The following is a 20,186-nucleotide window of genomic DNA, read 5'->3' on the forward strand; positions in this document are numbered from 1 at the left end:
TCCCCTTGCTCCTTAGGAGTAAATTTGCATTAAAAGATGAAGACATTCTTGGAGGTTTCTTGCTTATTTTGGGGATAGTAAATGCTTATATATTTGACCATCTGTATTTTTAAGCTGTGGTATAATTCCAGAGCTATGAAATAGGAAGTTGTGAACAGCTTTTTAAATCTATAACCCTGAAACTACAGCTCAATGTGTACGTGTGGGACCAATTCTATACCAGCTGGTCCTTTTAGCTTACCTTTTGTTGACTGAATAAGTGAATATAATACCTTTCTGCATTAAATGTATTAAGGTATAGGAACAATTTCTGAAAAAAAAAAACATAGAAATAGGTATTTGTATTGTCATTAATTTATATTGCTTAACCACTCTTTACTTGTAGACAAATGCCAATGATGTGGTATAAATTAGAGCTTTCATCTCTTTAATTTGCACTTTAATACCTTAAGGAATGGAACAGAATATTATCATGTTATCAACTGTTGCCCAAAATGATGGCTTTGATGAGTCTTATTAGCATTAGAACTATATATATTAATGTGGATGTTTGTTGTGTTATTTAAAGCTGTTGTGTTCAGTGGCACTCTTCAAGATAAATCTCCCTTTTATTGATCTGTTGCTTTCATTAAAATCACAGAATCATTAACACTGGAAAAGACCTCTATGATCATTGAGTCCAACCATTAACTTTGTGTAACCACTAAACCACGTTCCTAAGTACCACATCTCTGTGGTTTCTGAATATTTTTAGGTGTGAAGATTCCCCCAGTTCTCTGGGCACCTTGTTCCGTCACCTGACCACCCTTTCCATGAAGAAATTTTTTCCCAATATCCAATCTAATCCTTCTTGGCACAACTTGAGGCCATTTCCTCTTGTCCTGTCACTTGTTACTTGGGAGAAGAGATTGACCCCCACCTGGCTACACCCGCCTTCCAGGTGGTTCTAGAGATGGAGGTGGTCTCTCCTGAACCTTCTATTCTAGACACCCCCAGCTCCCTCAGTCACTCTTTTTAATCTCAAGACTCTTTCCCAGCTCCACTGTCCTTCTCTGGGCTCGCTCCAGCCCCTCAATGTCCCTCCTGAACGGAGGGGCCCAGAACTGGACACAGCATTCGAGGTGTGGCCTCAGCAGTGCCCAGTACAGAGGGCCAGTCACTGCCCTGGTCCTGCTGCCACACTGTTCCTGATCCAGGCCAGGTTCCACTGGCCTTCTTGGCTACCTGGGCACACCTGAGCTCATGTTCAGCCTATTTTTCATCAACATCCCCAACTCCTTCTCCACTGGGCAACTTTCCAGCCATTCTTGCCCAAGCCTGGGGCATTGCCTGGGGTTGTTGTGCCCCAAGTGCAGGACCCAATACTTTCTGTATAATTTATGAATTAAAATATTTAGTATTCATGAATTGCTTAAGTGACATCATTTCTGTATATGATCAGAAGCTCACATACTGTCAACCCTTAAGTAATTTCAGATTTCTAAATGCTTTTTTAAAACCACAAAACTATATTGTAGCATATTTATCACTATGTAACCCATTAGTTTATGTTCAAGAAATGTTTGTAATACATAAAAAGCATTCAAATTTTGAATACATATCATTCTTTGGCCATCGCTATGTTATGTTGGTCTAATATTTTTTTCTCAAGGAAAAACTAGGTCTTTCAAGAATGTCCCAGAAAACAGGCACAGGTGTTTGTAAGTGTGTTTATGGAATTTTCCATTCCTGCCTTGATTCTGAAAGCCTATGGTTTCAGTTATAATTGGGCATTTAGAAAACGTATGATGTAAGGTATAAATCCAAAGCAGGTAATAATAAGAAATCTACTTTAAAAAAAAAAATCAAGAGTATTGTCATCTCTCTAAACACAGACATTTATTAGAATTGCCTGGAGGCTACAAGTTTCTGTGTCAAGAACCCAAGCTGCTTTGCTGGTATTATTAAGGAGTTCATCTTTGTGTCATTCTTATTTGCATCTTAATATACTTAAACTTCTAGAAGTCACTTGGCTTTCTATCTCATGAGACCAATTAAAATGATCAGTGGTCACAACCCATGTAGTACATGTTAAGTAGATGATACCTTGGCTATCTTATAGAAGTGATTACAAATGGAGGGTCATCAGGAATATTCTTTTAATTCTTGTAGAATCAAAGAAGCATGAAGCAATTTTAATTGGAGGGGTCCACTGCGGGTCCTCTAATCCAACCACCTGCTCAAGGGCAGTTTGCTTAGGGACTTGTCCAGTCAAATCCTAGATATATCTGAATTTTATTCATAAATATACTTAGCCATTTTGGAAAAAGAAAATGTAAAATCAATTTTGGTAGTAAGATGAACTGTAGAATAGAACATGACACAATGTGCACACAGTAATCTGAAACATTTGGTAAACTAGTGGAATACAGAGAATGTAATCTATTTTTAAATATAAAGTCATACATTTAAACAAAAAGATGTGTGTTTAACCTATTTCAGTAACTCTCCCTCATGGAAATTCTAAGAGATCTCTAGAAATTACTTATACCCTGTTAAACAGGGAAAGACCAAGGGAGAAAGGAAAGTACCTGAACCTGTTGTGCAATTATCTATTTTGCAGAGTAATGGTAGCAGATAAAGTGCCAGAACTGTAAGTTAAAGCTAAAAAAAAAATAAATATCAAAATATCAAAAAAGGGGTTTCCTTCTTTTTTAAACACTGCTTAATGATTCACCACAATATGGTTCCAAATTATTGATCATTAATTCCTGATGTTAACTTCAAAGTTAATTTTTGAAGAAACATTGAGTTTACTCTGATGAAAATTACTTATAGACCTTGAAACTGAAAAGTAGGTCATCACCTGTTCTTTTTCATGTTGATTCCCAGAACTCTAGGAAGTTCTAGGTCTTTTCTTTGGGAAAACAATTTTTTCAGTGCTTTTATGTAATTCTCTCCTTTTTATGTGGCAATAAATATGAAAGAACCAGAAAAAATACCTATTGAAATAAGCTTTATAAAACCAAGTGTAAAAGCTAAAACCTAACAACTTTGTAATGAAAAAGGCATATTTTAGAAGCAGTAAATTAAAATCACTTACTGAACTGAAAGAAGTTCTATGATGCTTCAAACAGAAACTCATGCAAGAATGCTTTTTATTCTGGCATATTTTTATTGAAGTTTCAGCAACAGTATTCTTAAACTAAGAAGGCAAAGAGTAACTTAATATTCTTCAAATTAAACATAAAACTTTTTTTTTTGTTTTTGTTTTGTTTCAGTCTTCTTTTTACTGGCATATTTCAAACTATACCATAATTCTTATTAGCAGTTGAACTAAAATGAAGATATATTTCATGATTAAAAATAAGAGAGAAATTTGCAAGTACTGTTGGGAACTAATTGAACAGATATTTGTTTGTTTATCAATATTTTCTACTACTTCACCACAACAGAACAATAGAAAGTGAAGGTTGGAAAAAGCTTTTAGTTGTCTTGCTCTTTATTGGAATTCTGTCTTCCTCTAAGCACATTTAGTTTCTATGTTTAATTTCTTTGTTAAGGTCAAGATGCCAGAGCTTTGCAAATAAGATGTTTTTGCTTTTCTGTAGTTGTGATATGCTGTCAAGCCAGGCAGAGGCTGGAGCAGAGAGTAGAGCTGCTGCTGATTGGTGTGATGCCTGGTGCCCCTGCTCTGCCTGATGCAGGGAACTCTGCCGTGGTCGACACGGAAGAGCCGTCCAACACCCCTGAAGTCGCTGATGGTGAGAAGAGTTTTGATGTCATACTGTGTTAGGAAAATTTAAAATAATTACTTTACCAGATGTGCAGCTCTGCCATGACAATGAGTGAGGTTTAGGCAAATTGTCCCAGTCCATATTTCTATCATTTTGCAAGTATAAGGTATTTGTTTAACTTTTTGTCTGCAGCTATAGGCACCTATAAACCTGAGCCTTCCCTTTTTAAAATTTGTCCTGGATGTGAGGCTTGCATACACACAGTCTCTCCTTTAAAAGAGAGCCTGCACAAAGTCTTCAGTTAGAAAAAATACATCTGTGTAAGCATTGCCAGGAGACATTTATCTGCAGGTTTATAAGATGCATTCCCATCAGCAGGTCAATATTGGTATCATAATGGATTGAAGAAGGAGGACTTTTTGAAAGAAGTGATAAAGCTTTGTAAAAGGATAGCTTCCACTTACTGTTAATCTGCTGAGAACATAGTGAAAATCAATTTATTCAGATACAGCAGCTGTTCAAAATATGCCTCTCCTTGAAACAGAATGGCACAACATATAAGTAGTGAGGAAAGAACGCTTGTTACTGCTGTATCACCAGTATTTCTGTTATCAGTCATAGTCACTACAACAAATTTGAAAATTTTGTGCCTTGGAAACTTAACATTCCATTTTGGGTTCAAAGTCATCATCCTTTATAAGGAAAATGTTATTTAAAAATTATGGCACACAACATGAGACAGACTAACGTGTGTTTAACTTAGCTGTAGATGAGGGAAGGGATTTAAGCTGCACTCTGACTTTGTTCAAAGTGGTAAAAGATGAGTTTACAGATGTTGCTATAATTTCAGACTATCAGGTAATCAGTTGTAAGGGCAGGCAAACTTGGCTTTTGTGTCCCATTTCTGCCATTTACAGTCTATTCCAAGAGAGGCTGTGCAGGAATACCATAATACAGAAAATATCCTGCCAAATAACAGAGAAAGTGAATAGCTGTAAAAGATAAATCAAGATGCATTACATCTTTCCTAGAAGGCAAATTTTCATGCAGACCTGCATATGCTCTGCACATTGATCAATGTAATCTCATATCAACAATTATTGTCCAGATCTTTAAACAGATTTTATTTCTGAAAGCTTTTAAAATAGGAGGAGATCTGAAGTTGAGGTGGTAAAGAGAGCTTGCAGAGCATGTGCTTACTGATTGGCTAATATACATAATTAATTTTTAAAATTTTATATTTACTCATATTGCAGTATCAAAGATAACTTATTTCCTGGGCATATTATCATCTTACACAACCATATTACAGAGTGATAGTGGTAAATCCAGTAAAGCAAAAAGATGTGAAGTTGTCAGTGTACATTCTTTCCTCTTTGAAGAATTGTAAATACTATTATAAAAACTTGTTCAGCCTTTTGAGGACAGCTGTCCATCAAGATACAAAGGCACTTTTTTTTTATCATAGAGTAACAGATTTAGCTAATTGTTGGCTGGTCACATACAACTGGGCTGCCTTAAACACAGCTGGGCTATTTACCTCCAAAATGGTGGCATGTGAATTGACAAGAAAAACATTCAGTGAGCAAGCTGAGGCAGCATTTTGAAAGTCTTGCAGATTCATGATGTCTAGTTCTTGTTTTATTCATAGGAATAATTTATTAACACTGGCTTCTGCACATGCTACAAGACATTGATTTGGGGCACTGCATCTTTTTAAGTAAGAAGTCTGGAAATGAAATGCTTTGCACCATCGGTTGTAAAATAATTTTTAACACTGTGCTTTTCATCATTTTCGATGACATTTTAATGCCATTATTGATAGATGAATTTGAGGCCTGTTAGGAAGCAAATTAAAGGGTACTATCTGAGCTTTCTGCAGTCTACCAGTAATAACATAAATAAAAGCCTAAACCTTTAAGATAACAGTCTGGCACACTGTTCTTCATTTTTTTCTCTTCTGAAAGAGTGATTCATCAGAGTGCCTGTGTGATGTGTAGTAATCAGTTTTTACACCCAGGGATAAATGATGATAATTACTGGCAGATCAGCTTTAAACAGCTAATACTGTGCTTCAGTATTTAAATTATTTGGACAAGTAGAAATTCTTTTAAAGTGAAAAATCTTCAAACACATCTTTTACATAAAAATTCAATTTCATTCAATACAGAGGAGTGCACTTGACACAGAAAGCTACTACAATTTCTTAAGAAAGAGAGTGCAATCTAAATATTGTCTAGCTCCAATGACTGACTTCTTGTTCAGAAGTCAGCAAAGTTTCAGGGATCAAATAATGAAAGTTTAATATTTTACACATAACAAATACAGTATGACCCTTTAAAAAATATTTTCAATTGCATTAAATGCATATTCACCCTAAATGTATTTTTCATCTGTTTTTTTACATATTGCTCTAAAGATATCTTTTTCACTTAAGGAAATTTAAGAGCTGAGATTCACCCAAACAAGTGTGAAGTTTGCTATTTTTTAGTTTAAGTTTTCAGTGGAGAACACAAACACATATAATTTTTCACAATCTTCTAAAAAAACCCCAAACATTCACAAATCAGTTGTGGATGCTTGACTGACATTTGACATTCACAACTTTGTTGTAACCTTTCCCTTTCAATTGCTTCAGTTTATCTCATAAGCCAACCATGGGGGCTGAGTGTTTCTCATTAGCTTCCCTCATCTTTATTAATTCATAGCGCTCCTCACAGCCCAGCAGCTGGTCTTAGCTCCTTGCTCCTGAGTTCTAATTTCTGGGAAGGCTTCATGACAGTTACCTTGAGTGGAATGGTGCTGCCCAGGTTCTGCAGGGTAGCACAGGTACAAGGTTGGTTTATGTTATGATCAAGTTCTAGAGCCATTCTGAACATTCTGAGAGTGAAATAACATTCTCCAGATATGCTAATCCATAATGTACATTGGTATCTTTATACAAAGTGTATCTGTACACTTTGTTTCACTGTTAATAAAAACTTTATAGCAAATACCTAATATTTCTGAAACTCATCAGAATATGCAAAAGGCTCTATTTTCTTTCATTTCACTAAAGCAGCTCTTTGAAACCAGCAAAGAATAAAAACATATCCAAACACACATTAAAAAGCTGCTTTCCATCCCCAGCAGGATTTTGCGTTAGCCAGTGGTATGGATTACACTAAATTCCCATTTAATGTGATGGATCTGGATCAGGAGGCTCACCTTTAAGATAAAAGGTCAATAAAATTGGTTATGACCAATGAAATCTTTGGAGACAAGGTATCTTTATAGACTTGATCACTCATCCAGAGATGTTAATGTGATTGCTGATAAAGTGTAGCAGGTTAATATTGAAAGCAGTATCAAGAGGATAATAATGATGAAGATGGCCCTATATCCTACTTAAGCCATTTCTGTATTGTCAGAATAACTGTGGCATTATTTTTGAAATTATCTGTGAGGATGAAAAAATTATAGTTATATAAATTAGTTTTTCTTCCTATGCAAGAAATAAAAGAAAGGATAACAAAGTGTTTGTTTTGGATTAAGAGTTGATGAAAGCAGTGATCAATGGCAAAATGAAACTGTTGACAAAGGGGTGAACCAATAATTGAGACACTTAGTTATGAATTATTGCTTTGTTGTTAGGGGTGACAACTCCTGATGGAAAACAGAGAACTAGTAGAAGTCAAAGTATAAAGCAACAGAGGAGAACTGAAAGTCTTAGATGGATTATTATGTCATCTACATAATTTTTTGTTTACATCTGCCTGTTTGTTTCTTTATTTATGAGTGAAGCGTGGAAGAGATTTGATGTATTGTTTATTTCCATTATTGAACTGAAATAATGCCAGGCATTTTAATGAAGAAGGTCAAATAGTTCTTGTTGATATACAAGGATATCACTGGGTCCATTAAAGAAGAGAAAAAAATACAGTACAATTTTTTTCTCATAAATAAACCCTTCTACTGCCATTTCTTAACATAACTAGAACAATAACAACAAATTCTGGTAAAAAAAAACTCATGAATTGTGAGCAGGCAATTGGGAACTGCTTTTATTTCTGTTTAGTTATCACTTATTTCTATTTCCTTGCCATTTTATAAAATGTTAAAATCTGTAAGCCTTAGGAATGAGAATCATCATTATGTTAATCAAAATTACTTTCTGATACATATGCAAAATCATGTTCACTTTAAATATTCAACATTTAAAAGGAACCAGATCTATTATAATCTAATCTGAAGTTATTTTTTCAGCTTCATAAAATTGCAAAAACAATAAATAATACAAAACCAGAAATAATGAAATTCTTCCAGGTGCTACTCTTCAGTATGATATAGATCCAGGAAACATGAGAAGTGCAAAAGAACTGACTGACTTACCCAAATGTCTGAAACAAGAACACACAAAGAGATATCCCTTAAAATTATTTGAGTTAGTGGATAAGACAAATCTAGGCAATACAATTAGCTGGAGCAATTATAATTTAATTGCTCTGTGTGCTTGCTTTTTCTCCCCTTTCTTGCTCACAGAATTTCCTGTAATCTCTTTAGTTGGGTGATAAGGAAGTATTGCTTCCAATAGAAACAGAACCACTACACCCTTGTTTTGTAAAGATATTTTGGGGAAGCTTCTGTAAATCAGAGCCATGATCAACACAGCTCTGTAGGACCTTAACTGTTCTTCTGGAACATCAAAATACCTAACAATGAACTGTCTGCATTAATTTCCACCTTATTCTGAATTATTTTCTTATTATTTATGGGACACCAACAAAGCACTGCTGGTCAAACCCCTTAAGATGCAAACTTCTTTGGTTTTTCTGGGACAATGGCCCTGTGTCTCTCAGCTGTGTTTGAATGCTTTTTGTCATAGAGAAGCAGACGATTTATGCACCTAAATTTGCCTCAGAAAATTTATCAGACAGTCACTGTAGTAAAAAATCACATGCATTCAACAAGCCTATCTCAAATGCTCTTCCATTTCCAGGTTATTACATCCTATTGTCATTTCTGTGATAAAGTTCTTTATCTTTATCTTCTGTCTTTGAAGTTACAATGCTCAAGTTTTGTTGTTCTTACAGAAAATGAAGTTATTATCTCTAGATCTCCTTCATTTCTCCCACACTACACATTTCCAAGAGAACATGATACAAAAATTCCGCAGCAAACTTCCCCTGTTGTTTTGTAGAACGTATAAAACTTTATGTTTCTTAAATTACTGCAACAGTCCTGTTGTTTTGACAGTTTAAGAACAATTTGATCTGAAGCTTTGGAGACACAGGAAAATATTAAAACTATGAGACAAGTAAATAGAAGTTGCATAGAATCACCACAGGACTTTGAATTAAGGGATAACCTTGACCCATCACTCTTTCTTCAAGCCAGCTGAGGAAGACAAGAGTGAAACCTCAGAAATTTACTACACAAAACTGTTATTAATTCTGAAACATGATTTGTATCCAAAAAATAACACAAGTGGGTACCTCCCATGAGATGAAATGTCTTATAGTAGAGGAATTTACACTACCCTGTGTGATAAATGTTCTGTCTTACGTGTAACTGAATGCAATCTGTTGGGTAAGGAAAAGGAAGCAAATGAATGTGACCCTAGTGATCAGGTACTGTGTTCCACTCTCTGTGGCTCAGTTTTGTATATTAAAAAAGCCAGAAGATAAAAAGTGCATGCTTTTGTAATAGAGCATAGAATAGTGTAAAACTGTCAAGAAGTATTGAAAAAATGGTGACGTGGGTTTTCAATTGAGCCTCCGTTGTGTGCCAGTTCAAATAGAATGGTCAGGTTAAAAGTCAGCTTGGGTTGTTACTGATTTCTATGGGCAATATTGAAAGTGAGGCAAATTACTCTGGATGCCATGTCAAAAATAATGTCTGTGTGAATTAAGATTAAGTCATGACATATGTTCCTGAAGAAGCTGCTTTGATGTTTCTATGCCAAAGTACAGATGTGATCTTTATCTGCCAAAGTTTCAGGCTAAATGAAGACACGGTTAAATAAAAAAGGGAACTTGTTAAAAAAGGATTGTAATGGTTATGAAGAAATAAATTTTAATTGTTTCCTTCATAGCATGAATTTATAGGGTAGTGTGCAAATCTAAGTAGAATGACGGATCAAAGGCAAATAATGTGAGATCATTTGGGCTGAAGAGAATCCTTTTGATTTTTCTGAGGTTTTTGTTTCTACTCTATTATGCAAGTAATATGAGAATAAAGAAAGCATTGAAAGTGATGTATGGAGGCAGAGTAAAAAGAGAATTAGTGAAAAAGGGATTCAGGGAGAGAGAATTTATGGAAACAATTTGCAAGGAACAGTACTGGATGCACACCGTGTGTTTCATATACATAAAATGGATTCACAAGCTTGTCTTTCATTCACTAAACTGTGCAGTGTTTTGAAGAAATACATTCTCAAAACAAACAAAAAAAAGGTAGGAGCTATGCTTTTTGCTTTTTGCTGATTCTTTACAGTAGAAACTTGGTTTAGAAGTAGACACCTTTTTCAAATAAGTGTTTTGAAAGAGAAAAATTAGGAAACAGAAAAATTGAATGTAAGAGAAATTTAGGAAAGAAGCATTCCAATTAGTTGCTAAGGAAATAGGCAGTGGGATGCAGGGTAGAAGATGTGGATAAGAGTGGACTTTTGTAGAGCCTTGAAGATAGGGATGGAAGTTTTTGGCTGGATATGGAAAGAGAAAAACTTGCAGAGAAGAGATACAAAGATATATACGCAGAACTATATTGAGAATTTCCTTGAATTCCTATGAGGATAAATAATTTTCATTACCAACAGAAGGAGATCAGCTTTTTTATTCATTAATTTCTATGAGTTTAATTTGGTGTCTGGGATTTAGTAAAGTTACATTATCTTTGCTTATATTTCTAATGCTCCACATACAGCTCTTTTGTACCTGTATGAAGAAATCTGGTGAAAGGCACATTTAACTACAGCCAGGTCTTTGGGGGAGTTTTATACAATTTACTTATTCTGCTGCTATTGTCCCATAGTTGTGACATTTTACAGTGAAAAACAGATACATAATTTTCAGTTGAGATTGCATGTCTTACTACTCACATGATGTCTACTTAAGTGTTAGGATGTTCTTGACCACTAACCTTTTTTTTACTTGTTTCCTTTACTACTCTCACAATTCACTTTTTGCTGTTTATTTGAACATGTACTTGAAAACAGTAATATAATTATTGAATCTGCTGTACAATAATGTGTTCTGTCTGCCTCTACTTTTGCTGGAGAGGCAGAACTGCATATTTCATGTTCATTCCTCACTGCCTGTCGAGTTCCAGCAGTATCTGTGTGAAAACTCTTGAAGACAATGGAGAAGCAGGAAAAGGACAAGTGTCAGATGAGACCTGAAAGGGACTATGTAGGAAGATATTTCAAAATATTTGAAAGATGAAGATTAGATGCTAGATACCTGGTAGAAATGAGTAGTTATCATCTGTTTTTTTTAGTTTCTGTGTTAGCAGTTTGGGGACTATTAGATCAAAAGGGGAAGAAATCTTTGTTGGGTGTCAGGGTCACAGTGGACACAGCCTTGGAAAGTTATCAGAACCAGCAGAAAAAATCAGTGTGAGTGCAGTGTGTTGCATTCAGCACCAAGTGAAAATAATTAATCTGGTTTATGCAAAGCATGAAACTGCAAATTTATGAATGCCTGGGCTTTAATTACATGTTTATATTTGGTGATGGTGCTTCCCTCCTTTATGAAATGACTACAAATAAGAGCAGCTGAAGTGAATTCACTTGTATCTCTGTTTTACTGTGTCCATCCAAGGAAAGTCCTCTGCAGTGAGGACAAGCACTTTTGCAGTCTGAGCATGTTTCCATCACAGTTTTAATTTCCATCTGTCTCACTGGAAATGGGAGACAGTGTGAAAGTAAAGGGGGTCCCTTAGGGAGGCGCTCCCCTTTGCCACGTTTGTGTCGCCAAGCGTGCCGCGGGTTTAGCGCTGTTTGTGGAGAGCTCAGAGCCAGATCTCCCCTGGGTGTCCACAGGGCACTGCAGCCTCCCAGGCCAGTGGCCATGAGATTTTTATCATCAGGAAATGCAGTCTGTAGTGAGCTGGTCCTCAGTGAAATCAAACACTTACTTTTCAGAAACAGGAGGGAGGCACAAACGCTTCTCTCCTGACACTGTGAAACTCTGAGGTCAGAAATATCTAGTGGCCTTTCACTGCCTTCTGTAGGCAATAGGCCCATCTACAAATGTGTTTGTTATTTCTTTTGAAACTTAAATACAGGTTCTTTTCCACTAAAATATTATTTAAATTTCTAAGATTCCTATTTTGTGAAACTGTTGGAATAGTTCTTTAAAATTTAGATGCATTAATTTTAGATGCATGCATCTGTTAATTAGTTTTACAGTAAATCTAGCAGTCACAAAAATTCACATTTCCCCAGTTTGTATGCTCAGAGTGTAAAATCCTTGGAGTTTTCATGCTGTAAGTCTTATGAGTCATAAAATAATTTTTTTAAAGTGATCTATGTCCTTTCATCTTCTTAGAGGCTATTTAAACAAAGCACATCTTTATTCAGTGTCCTTACTAGCATTTGTAAATAAATGACCGCCAAGTCATAGTACTGTATAGTTGAAAAGCCTGGTTAGTTTTAAACATAGATGCTTCAGTAGCTCTGTAAATACAAATGTTGCTTAAATGCACACTACCTTTTTAGATATCTTTATTTGCACAAATGAAAATGCTTGAAGACTGAGATTAATTGCCTTTCAAAAGAAGAAATGTTTAATGATTCAAAAATTTTGTTTTGAAATAATTACCTCAGAATATATTTTATCTTATTAAATAAGGCAAAATATTATTCAGAAAATAGGAAGAAGCAATAATTTTTATAATCAGAATTTCTATTCCCTAGATTTAACTAGCTGTATGTAAATAGCATGCTTATATCTTCCCAGTGTTTAAATTGATAAATATCTCCATGTTGAGTCAGATGTGGCTAAAGCTCTCCCTGCTGCTCTCTATTTACAGAACACAGAGTGGATTAATTGGGGTATACTTTTATATTTGCATGTGTATTTTACATCTTGCATTAGATGAAACAAGAATTTTACCTTTATTGAAAATGGTGATTCAGAAAACTGAACTGAAATGAAGAGAAAATTGAACAAAAGCATGCAAAGAGCCTGGCCTAAAGGATCAAGGCCTTTGAGCAGTATGTTATCTCGTATTTGACTTTGCTTTAAAGAAAGTATTAGTGCTATCTCCATGTTTTATATCTTGTGCCATTTTAATTGAAACTAGGAATTCTAAGAATCAAGAGAACTTTGAATATTTGAAGAATTGGACAATTTCCTAGCTGTTTCATAACTTTTTTTTTCTTCTAGGTTCTGCCATTTTGTTTAGGCAGTGTGTTACAGGAGTGCTAGAATCAAAGATCAACATTCCACAGAGAATTCCCACAGTACGATAATATAGGAGTCTTCAGGGCAGATGAAAAATATAACTGTTTTACATTTTTTAGCAGTGCTAAACTAGATCAGTAGTCTAGATCAAAATGAGCTGAAGGGACCATTATAGCAAAGTTCCAAATATTGGCATTCATAAATGCATCATTTTTTCCTTAAGTGTTGGAAGTATAAAATATTTTAACTAATTACTTAATATAAGCATAGAACAGGTTGCAAACCAGCCTGGAACGGAAAAGAAGAATTTAATTGCTTCATTGCTTCTGACTGAAAAGTTATATTTATATATATATATATATATATATATATATATATATATATATATATATGAATGTATATATATATATATATATATATATATATATATGTATATATATGTCAAACCAAACCCAAATGTCTTGGGATATTAAAAGCAGCATGCAGTTCCCAACATTGTCTTTGTAGCACCTGAACTATAAAATAAGCTTTTCCTGAGCAGCATTAGCATTGTGGGATATTAACTGCTGAAAGAAGCATCTGCTCAAAAGCTGCATTTTTTTTCACTGTGAAATGCTCCAGATTGTGTCATCATTTCTCTTCCATTGATTGTCAGCATCTGAATCTTCATTTTCTAGCATTTGTCAAGGGTGACTCCTAAAAGCCTTGGGCTATGTTGGAATCTGAATGCATGACATAAACATTACATTTTTCAAATGGAAAAACAGCAAGGTTGAAACAATGTAGGATGGCCCTAAGTTTAATAGACTGTAGGGTCCTAAATTTTATAGACTGTAGGAGAAAATATTCATAATGTTCATAAAAATTACATTTATTGTAATGAAGTCCCTGCATATATGGATCAATAAATGGAAATCCTGTATTTTGTTACCTGGTGTGTATCTAATCTACTATGATTGATAATCCCTGGTCATAATACTTTGTTTACATCTGTGTGACTCTAATCTGATATATATATATCGTACAGAGGTCTGTGAACAGCCTACTTTAAAGAGTTACAAATGGTTCAGTATAAGCTGCTACATTTCTTAATCTTTGTGTTATAAAAGTGAAGCAACAAAAGGTCATGCCTCCTGTTAGCTGCTGAAGTGGGAAGAGGAAATTGTGCAATTCAGAGAAGGCCAAAGGACTCGAAGTATGGGAAGGCATCTCCATACTCACCTAAATTTGGGTGATTTTACAGATTGGCAGCAACAAAGTAAGCTTTTCTCCAACATTGTCACTTGGACTTTTTATATAAACAAATCTGTCAGCTGTATTTTAGAATTCTGAGTCAGAAGGCCTTGGGAATTAACTCTGCAGCTGCCTGGCACTGTGAAGCCAGGATATGTGTACAGGGATGCACACACAGCAGTTCTGTACATTTGTACTCAGCTGTGCAAATTCAAAATGTGTCCTGAGATAGGTGGTCATAGTAAAAAGAAATCTCCTGTAGGAGTTAGTGGTTGTGTTGAAACACTTCTCATCCATAAAATGTGTAAAACTTTTAAATGGATTAGCAGCTTGAGATTCTTTTCCTCATAGAAATGTTCCCTCCTGTGCACAAATTACTATTGTATACTGAATATCTCAGTTTCCTTTATTACAGCTGGAGGACACATTTGATTGAAGAATCTCAAGTGTTTATTTTTATGTCATTACTACTTGGCCTTTTCATAGCTGCTTCAGGGAATGAGAGAAGAGGCTGTTGGTGACATCTTCACTATTTCTCTGCATTCTATGTCTTGAGCTTGCAGCCATCAATGGCATTGATGTCCTTAATGATGTTTGTTTTTTTTTTTTTTCAGTTGTCCCAATGGTATTACTCAAGAAGGGTATTATGAAATTTTCATTTGGCTGATGAACTAGAAGGTATCTCACCAGCCAGAGCAATATTGCTATTACCATTCACATATCCCAAGGAAGTTTTTCCAGCTTCTATTTTTCTGGAAACTATATAGCATGTCATATGAAATGGGAAGATTTTGTTATGCAGTCAGAAAGAAATCACTCAAGTTTTAAATAATTGCTAGTTTTACTTATTTGTCATTTTTATTAACAAATGGAAGAATTGTAACACTGGGCCAATCAACTGTGTGAAATTGCAGTGCGCACAGGCTGATATTTTTCTTCTGTATCATTTAGGTTCCTCTGCAACACTGGAGTTTCTGTATGAATTGCAATATCAATCAGATGAAATTAGATCTCAGCTTGAATCTTTGGTTGGTATGGAGCTGGTTGAAAAAGAATGGGATACAGAATCCAGAATTGTAACACTGATCTTTAATGTAGTGTTTGCACCTAGCAAAGCAATGAGGTAAGGTCCTGTTCCTTACTACCAAAAGAACACATAATGAGGTCCTGTCTGGTCACTCTTACTTGTATAATCATTTCCCTGCATTCTTTTCCTCGTTTTTTTTCATCTCTGAGATCTATTGGTTTAGATTTTCTCCCTTGCTGCTTCTCAGTATGATATCTTTGATGTTAAAACTGACAGTGTTTCTTTTTAGTGCCTGTGAGATGGTTCTGTTCAGTTACTTCCATAGCCTGTGTGTGCATAGTTTTACTTCTAAACATTGGAATATTGAAAGACTTCCAATGAAAATTATTTGTTCTCATAATTCATAAACAAGATGGTCTATCAGTCATGGAAAACTTTTCCTAGACAAGCATGTGTACATAAATTCTGTGACTGGGTGGGATAGTTGAATTTGAAATTAGTTTCTATTGCCCCAATAACAATGATCCACAGGAAATTATTCTCCTTTTTTTACAATTGCGATGCGACAAATGATGTATGTGCTTTGATTAACATAAGAACATCCTCCTTCTTTAAAAAGAAACTGCTGAAGGGAGATCCTTTTGGAGAGAGGGAAGTTGTCCCTTCCTTTGGGTACAGTCAGATGTGGGTCAGGAGGAGGCTGAAAAAAAGCTTTTGTGACCTGCAGGCGCAAAGTAAATCCAGAGTCCTGACATGATCAGGAGTTTTAGGGAACAGTCACTGCTGAGTATCATGGATTGCATGAAATGAGTTATCTCTAGGAGGCAGGAGGTTACTCTTTATTTGCAGTAGTCCAGAAGATTAATGAAATAAACAAAGAACAAACCTTTAGGAAGAATGATCCGCCCACCTGATTCAGTGTCATTGAGCCAGAGGGAGGGAATTTAGAAAGCCTTTTCATTTCTACTCTCTCATTTTTATTTTATTATTTTTTAATTTGGTTTGGACTTTTTTATCTTTGTTTACTTGAGACTTAGGCTTCCTGCAGAGGACTCAATGACTGCAATTAATTAGTTTTGTTATCTTCAGAATCTACAGCACCAACTCTCTGAGACGGTCTGAAGGCATCAGTCTAGCCTTTTCCTTAAGTACATAGACCTTTGTCAGATTTCCTTGATCCTAATATGAGCTGCTAATATGTTCTGGATGAAATTCTCCTCTAACATCACTGTAAATATAGAATAATGAGCAAAATAAATTCAGTTATTTTGTTTTTATTCCAAAGAGAGCAAGCAGAAGAAGAATAAAATCTCATGGCTGTGCCAGGAATGTTACTTCCATATTATGTTCTTTCTTGTAATTTGTGTAAATATCTAGTGCTATTTAATCTAAATTCCAGTCAAGTTTACTTGATATATACTATGCCATGCAAAATTAGGGATCTATTCTGGTTTAAAGTAATTTGTGTTTTCATTTTACTGCAGTTTACTGCTACACACTCAAAGCTTTTTTTTTTTGTACATTTATCAGTTCATGTTTTCTAATGTTTTTCTATGTATTTACTGTTTTTATCTGAAATTTTAAGGAATGAGGCAACTGTTGTAATTCAGTGTACTGCAGGAGGCCTTTGGAAGTTTCCATTGGTGTTCATTGCCACAGAGCCAGAAGTGGATGATGTGATCAACATTGAAGCAGTTGGCCTGAATAAGGAATCCATAGTTGGCTTTAAGCTCACAAGCCAGACAAGGTAAAAACACTTATGCTCAGGAATTTGTGCCATTTTCTGAGGGTACAATTCCTACTCAAACACATTGGTTAGAATAAATTTGGGCGACAGACACATAACTGGGATGCAGCTATTTCATCATTATTTTCAAGAGCTGCATTGTTTAAGTAACAAATGTGATTTTGAAGCTTTGTTGTAGAAAATAGAAGCATTTTACATTTAGGCTTTGGCTTAAGAGAAAATCTGTGGAATAGATCCAGATGTTTATGTTATAATTTTTTTTTGCCCTAAAAGGCTTTGGAAGATGTTAAAATGTGTAATTCAATGTTAAGGAATGATAGCAATTTTGTCATATTAAAGGCTCACTAGTAAAGCTTTAAAAGCTAATGCTTTTACGAAGAGATTTTTTTTTCAAGGTACTTTATGCTTACACCAAGTTAAAAACATTCCCTCACATTGTGCTTTAAACATTTTTATATGTGCCATTCTTTTTAAAGTACTCCTATTGTATTATGTAAGCATGCTATGAATTTATCTCTACTTCCACTTGCTAAAATAATGGTCTAATTCTTCAGTATTTTGTTACTCTCCTTTTTTAAATTCCTGCAGAAACCTCTGTTAATATATATTTTTCACATATTTCAGTTATTTTCCCAGAGTTTTACAATGTTATAGTAAACTTACAATATCATTTGTATACAGCAGGAAGTGAAGGAATAAACTGTGTGGTAACAATAGATAAGTTTTAAAATATTAAACAGGGAATCTGAATGAATCATAATGTTTACAACCCATGTAGCTTATGGAATTTTAAAAGTTTCTTTTATTTTCTTTTAAAGTAATGATATTTACTATATATCTAGAAAGATATCCAGATTGACACTTTCATTGTGGATACATCCTTTAGTTTCATCCTCATCAGGAAGTGTATTTGGTTGCAACTGATTTTTTTAAGCATATTTCCAAAAGCTGTGTCTCTAAGATGGACAGTTCCAGGTTTTAGGTGTCTGTCAGTGATGTTAATTATTGAGGACTCTGACAAAGGCTGCTATCACAGTGTTCAAGTTAACAGCTTCAGTAGAATGGCTGTTTCAGGAACAAAAGTGAAGCAATTGCTCTGGCAATACTGTAATCTCCTGGTAGGTGTTTGATAGCAGTGAAGATACCTGATGTTCTCCAGAAAGGTGTTATGAAACCTGAGTCATTATAGTTATATAAAGGAAGAGCTGTGATGGAAAATAGATTCTCTTTTGCCCTTAAACAAATTCCAACTTTATTTTATATAGCAGCTGCTCCCCCCATACATTTCAAATGCAAAATGTAATGTTTGCATTACATTAGTAAAAAAGCTCTGTGTTATAAACAGTACCAGGAACTCCACTCGTGAGGGTGCCTTGGGAAGAGCACTGCCAGCAGATCAGGGAGGTGGTCCTGCTCCTCAGCCGTGGTCAGGATCACCTGGAGTGCTGTGTCCAGCTCTGGGCTCCTCAGGACAGCACAGACACGGAGCTGGAGTGGGTCCAGTGCAGGGTGCAAAGATGATGGAAGGACTGGAGCATCTCAGTGAGGAAAGGCTGAGGGAGCTGGGCCTGTCCAGCCTCGAGAAGAGAGGGCAGAGAGGGGCCCTCATCCCTGTCTGCCAGTGTCTGCAGGGAGGGCCAGGGGACGGACCAGGCTCTGCTCCCTTATGCCCAGCAGTGGAACAGGAGGAACAGACAGAAACTGATGGCCAGAAAGTTCCACCTGAACATTAGGAATAATTTCTTTCCTGTTTAATGACCAAACTCTGGACCAGATTGTCCAGAGAGGCTGTGGAGTCTCTCTCAGTGGAGATATCCAAGAACTGCCTGGACACAATCCTGTGCCATGTGCTCTGGGATGACTCCACCTGAGCAGGGAGGCTGGACCTGATGAGCCACTGTGGTCCCTTCCAGCCTGACCCATTCTGTGATTCTGTGAATTACTCTATATAAGTTATATATTGCTTTATCTTACCTGTGTTTTGGTTAGGAAATTTTGGTGGTGGAGGTTTTGTATAGAAATAGAACACTCAGCCAACCAACACATAGTATAGTGGACCTTCAGATTAAAAGCAATTACATAAGACAAGCATTATATAACAGGTATAATTTAATGCCTGAATAACTCGAATTATTTTGATTAAAAACAAAGCAATGAAATATTAAAACATGGTTTCAAATTTTTGAATAGGATACAAAGTGCCATCCTAGAGATACTCCCTGAAAAAAAAAAAAGATCAGCCCTTTGGAATTTTCTTGGTAATCAATTAGCAGCACACTCCATAAAGAATCAGTTCTGTTACTTTAAGAGAGGTGGGGTTTTTTAATCCTTGCATGTACAGGTATTTGATGTCTTCTTTTCTTATGCTGGACAGTAGCTCATGGCACTGCTGCTTGGGGAGTGACTGTGGGGGAAAACAGGTGTATTTCTGAGTAACCTGCTAGGGAGGGATTCTGCAGATGTGTCTTTTTCTCCTGCTACTGCCAGGAGAGAGGGGTTGCACAGCATCACTGAGAACACCTGTGCATCTTTTTGAGCTAGCAGGGTGCATAGTAATGCAACAAATAGTATATGAGAACCACAGGCCCTAAAAAAGGCTCAGGATCTTATTAAGAACAGGTTAGGATTCTTGCATCTATACATACATATATATATATATACACACATATATGCACACACACACCACACTGAATGAGTTTCTTCAGTGCTCCACAATAAAGCCATGAGATCAATGGGTTTAGCTTTCTTTTTCTTTAGAGTTAGTGCAACTCAAATGTGGTCTTTCTCCTTAAATTCCACATTCCTCCCCCTCCCCCCCGCAAAATCCTCAGTGTGTACAGGATATCTCAGAATTAATTAATGATTTTGGAGGGATGATAATTTACAAATGGGAGGACATTTAAAGTTCACACAATGAGAAATAGCCCAATATCTGCTCCGGAAAATAATGGGAGATACTGAGAATGCAGTTAAACAATTTTATTGCATGAAGAAAACAAATGTATTTTTTAAAACTATATGCACCTATGTCAGTTGGAATAGAGTAGACCAATATTTTACCAGCTTTAAAAATTCCA

The 20,186-nt window shown here is 35.6% G+C and overlaps 1 protein-coding gene across 2 annotated transcripts in view; it reads left to right on the plus strand.

Annotated features, from left to right (window-relative positions):
• CFAP47 (cilia and flagella associated protein 47) overlaps nucleotides 1-20,186 on the plus strand; it is a 261,132-nt gene that overhangs the window by 225,662 nt on the left and 15,284 nt on the right. For both annotated transcript variants that reach the window (XM_068179785.1, XM_068179786.1), the window contains 3 exons: nucleotides 3,591-3,743; nucleotides 15,287-15,458; nucleotides 16,948-17,109. In XM_068179785.1, coding sequence (XP_068035886.1) covers nucleotides 3,591-3,743; nucleotides 15,287-15,458; nucleotides 16,948-17,109 — 487 coding nt within the window. The remainder of the gene's footprint in view (nucleotides 1-3,590; nucleotides 3,744-15,286; nucleotides 15,459-16,947; nucleotides 17,110-20,186) is intronic.

Source organism: Anomalospiza imberbis, chromosome 2 (genome assembly GCF_031753505.1).
Source record: "Anomalospiza imberbis isolate Cuckoo-Finch-1a 21T00152 chromosome 2, ASM3175350v1, whole genome shotgun sequence".
Taxonomy (NCBI): domain Eukaryota; kingdom Metazoa; phylum Chordata; class Aves; order Passeriformes; family Viduidae; genus Anomalospiza; species Anomalospiza imberbis.